Source organism: Trichosurus vulpecula, chromosome 7, assembly GCF_011100635.1.
Source record: "Trichosurus vulpecula isolate mTriVul1 chromosome 7, mTriVul1.pri, whole genome shotgun sequence".
Classification (NCBI taxonomy): Eukaryota; Metazoa; Chordata; class Mammalia; order Diprotodontia; family Phalangeridae; genus Trichosurus; species Trichosurus vulpecula.
Genome location: NC_050579.1, coordinates 263,797,913 through 263,801,620, shown reverse-complemented (window position 1 = coordinate 263,801,620; position 3,708 = coordinate 263,797,913). Strand labels below are relative to the sequence as shown.

General features: G+C 47.8%; 1 protein-coding gene across 1 annotated transcript; it reads left to right on the top strand.

Annotated features, from left to right (window-relative positions):
- Positions 1-312, top strand: LOC118855998 (histone H4). Its single transcript, XM_036766047.1, has one exon. The coding sequence runs from the start codon at positions 1-3 to the stop codon at positions 310-312; it is 312 nt and encodes a 103-aa protein (XP_036621942.1).
- The last annotated feature ends 3,396 nt before the right edge of the window (positions 313-3,708 follow it).

Here is a 3,708-nt window from a genome sequence, read left to right as displayed (position 1 = left end):
ATGTCCGGTCGCGGCAAAGGAGGCAAAGGGCTGGGGAAGGGGGGTGCCAAGCGGCACAGGAAGGTGCTCCGGGATAACATCCAGGGCATCACCAAGCCTGCCATCCGCCGCCTGGCTCGGCGTGGGGGTGTCAAGCGTATCTCGGGCCTCATCTACGAGGAGACCCGCGGGGTGCTGAAAGTCTTCTTGGAGAACGTGATCCGGGACGCCGTCACCTACACGGAGCACGCCAAGAGGAAGACGGTCACGGCCATGGACGTGGTCTACGCTCTCAAGCGCCAGGGCCGCACTCTGTACGGCTTTGGCGGCTAAGCGTTCTTTGCTGTGCCGAGCACTCTAATTCTCAAAAGGCCCTTTTCAGGGCCACCCATGTTCTCACTTAAAGGGGTTGTGCTTGATCTTTTTTCTCTATTATTCGGGACCTCTAGATGGATTGTGAGGAATTTTTAAAAGTAACATTTGCAAACCGTGTTCTTTACTGTTGCGAAATATATGAGAGATCAAGTATGGACTTCACCCGAGATCTCGTGTGCTGCTTTGTAAACTGCGAAGGCTGGGTCCGCACCATTTTATCTTATCTCCTGTGATAACCGATCCTATGACTCCGGGGCGGGAACCGATCTGAGCGGGAAAAGGCGTACGCAGAACTGGAGTTGTTAACCTATCAAGGGGCCGCTTGTATCTGACTAATCGGAATGAAGCGCGCCATCTGCAGATGTTACTCCGCCTACTTTCCATTCGGCATTCTTGAGCCATATTGGGTAAGCAAATCAGCTCCCCTTCCCTTTATGGGCCCCATTTCTCTGCACACTGAGGCAAAAAAGGGCCCCTCTGTGCTCTAGAAGCCGACGAACCTAGTAAAGGACTTACTGGAACGGAACGGGTAAGTGATGCCCAAAGGACGCTCTAGGAATACACGAGGAAAAATACCAACCCTGTTCTATCCCGTATGATAGCAAATAAAGCACGGGTTTGCAAAGCACTTTACGTCTATTATTGGCTCATTTCCTCTCCAGGACAGCCCCAAAGGGGATAGGTGTATTATCCACATTTCAGGAAACTGAGACCGAAAATAATTGACTTGCTCAGGGTTAACGCGGCTGGTTAAGTGCGCCAGGGAGGGACGGGAAGCCAGCCTAGTGCTCTAGCCACTACCCAACACTGCCTCCTCATGACTGTTATAAAGAAAACCCCAGACTCACTTTCAGAGTTGGCGTCAAGCCTTTGTTTTTTATTTTGGAGAGGCTGAAGGACTTCTCCCTTCGGTTCTCTCTGGAAACGGACACACCCCCTTAATAAGGTGGAGTGTGTAGAGCACAGAAGCAAGAACAAGCCTTGTAAGGCCTATTAACTGTAACTCCCCCCTTCTGGATCACGATTGGTCCTGATCCTTCCGCGTTACAATATTCCTTATATGCCCATCCCACGTAATTCCCTCATACGTTCCCCCACCCACGTTCACTTAATGAGGTCCTAATCCTGCGCCAGTCGGGAGAGTGATATCCATGAGGTTCATTAAGCATGCTCAGTTACCAGACAGTTGCTGGCCGGGAGTTAACCCTGGCCTGTTTGAGCCAGTTTGCCTAGGGCCTCTTTGTGGTTTCTGAGCCCCTTCCATTCAACAGTGATTGGTCAAGACTTAGCAGCCTCCAAGTTGTCACGAGGATGTCACTCTGTGTGTGTGTGTGTATCTCACAATGACCCTGGATTGGTAATAGGAACCCTTAACTCTAATTCTGACTGCTATTTACCGACCATCTGACCTTCGGTGACTCAACTTCCTCTGGAGCCCTCATTTCTATCCTCAGTGACCTCTAAGTCGAAATCACACTTTTATTTAGTTCACAGACCAGAGGCTAGTTACCTTTAAGCGGGGAGCAGAATCAGCATTACTCAGGTTCCTCCTACTCGGGGCTTGACACTTTCTGGAATTCACTCTCCATTCAAAGCCTCACACTTTCATCCTCATCTGCAAATAAAGGGAAGGGGCCCCGTGGCCTCCGAAGTCCTTTGCTACCCTACTCCCGAGCCCTATGATCAGTTTCTCTGCCTTGTCCTGGCCATCCCATCTTGTACATTTCCTCTTGTCTAATTGCTTTGCTGGCATGATTAAAGATGACTCCATGACTGAAAAGTTGGCAGGTTTATGGCAGAAAAGATTAAATTTCTGTTCCAGAATGCCTCAGCTCCACATGCCTATGTATCCAGGTGGAGATATCCAGCAAGTGGTGTGAGACTGGACTTCAGGAGAGAGTTTGGAGCTAACCTCTGCTGTAACTCCATCGTTCATATCTGACTGGTGGCTCCCTCTTCTCACTGCTGACACCCTAGTACTGACTCATCACCTGCCTGGACTGCTACAATTCCTTTGGGTAAGGAGCACTCTGCCCCTTTTGCACCAATGCTCCCCATTCTTTGACATATTCCTAGTCATGCAGACACTCTGAACTTTACTTGCTCGAGGGCAATAGGGAGCCCGTGTTTGTTTTCAAACAAACTGCTTAGCACTCAAGGGAACGTGGCACCCTCTACCCTTTTCAACCTGATTTCATACTAAATCTTACAAGTATTTCATATTCCATTTTTATCAACTCCAGGATGAAATATAAAATTGTATAGTATTCAAAGCCCTTCATAATCTAGGCCCATTCCCCCTACCTTTCCAGTCTTTTGCATTTTACACCTCCCGGCCTCAGGGTACTCTTCAGTCCAGTGACATTGGCCTCCTTGTTCCAACCAAATAGTTCATCTTCCGTTTTCACTGATTTTTTTTTTCATTTTCACTGTCTATCGCTTATGCATGGAATGTTTTCTCTCCTTATCTCTGCCTCCTGACTTTATGTCCCAGATAAAATCTCACCGTCTACAAGGTAGAAGTCTTAACATAGTGCAAATGGGAGAGGGGGTCCCCATACTTCCCTCACCCTCCCCCCAAAACCTCACACTGAGGCCTGTGATAACATAACAAGCCCTTTGGCTCCCTATGGAATGAGGTCCCCAATTTTTCCTACTTCATTGGAGAAGCAAGGAAGGGGGAAGATTTTGAGACAGGCAAAACAAGGATCTAGTATTGGGCTCTTGGAGAATCCCTGTCCCTCTCTTCCTGCCCTAACCCTTAACCCCACTGCTTCAGGTTGAAACTGAAGTAAAGAAATGGCAGAATGTTCCTAGCATCAGCAACAAGGAACCTATTCCCTCTGAAGAGTTGGAAACTGTTCCTTAGATCCACCATTCTCCTGTCCCGGCATTAGGCCCTGGGAATTAAGCATTAGGCACTAGGGCTGAGTTAGGGTCCAGGAAACATAGTTACTACCCAAAAGACTATCAGTGCTTTTTCCCAAAACACCTTTCAAGAATGGCATCCAAGGACAATTCTAGCACAGTGAAGGAGTTTGCTTGGCTAACTTCCAGGTAAAGCCGTCACAATTCATGTTTGCTACACTTTCATGATTCTTCCTAACTCCTACTTCCCTCAGGTACCAAACAATTTTGCCCCTTTCTTTTATCCAGATCCTTTACTATGGTCAAGGACGAGCTCCAATGCTACCAGTATCATGAGTCCTCTGGATCGATGGTGTCAAACTTAGTATTAGGGACCCCAAATCTATACATGGGTATCCCACAGGCTGCATAGACTTAGTTTTAATGTTTTATTGTGTTTATATTTTTTAATATATTTTCTAGGCAGTACGAGTGAGCGAGCGAGCG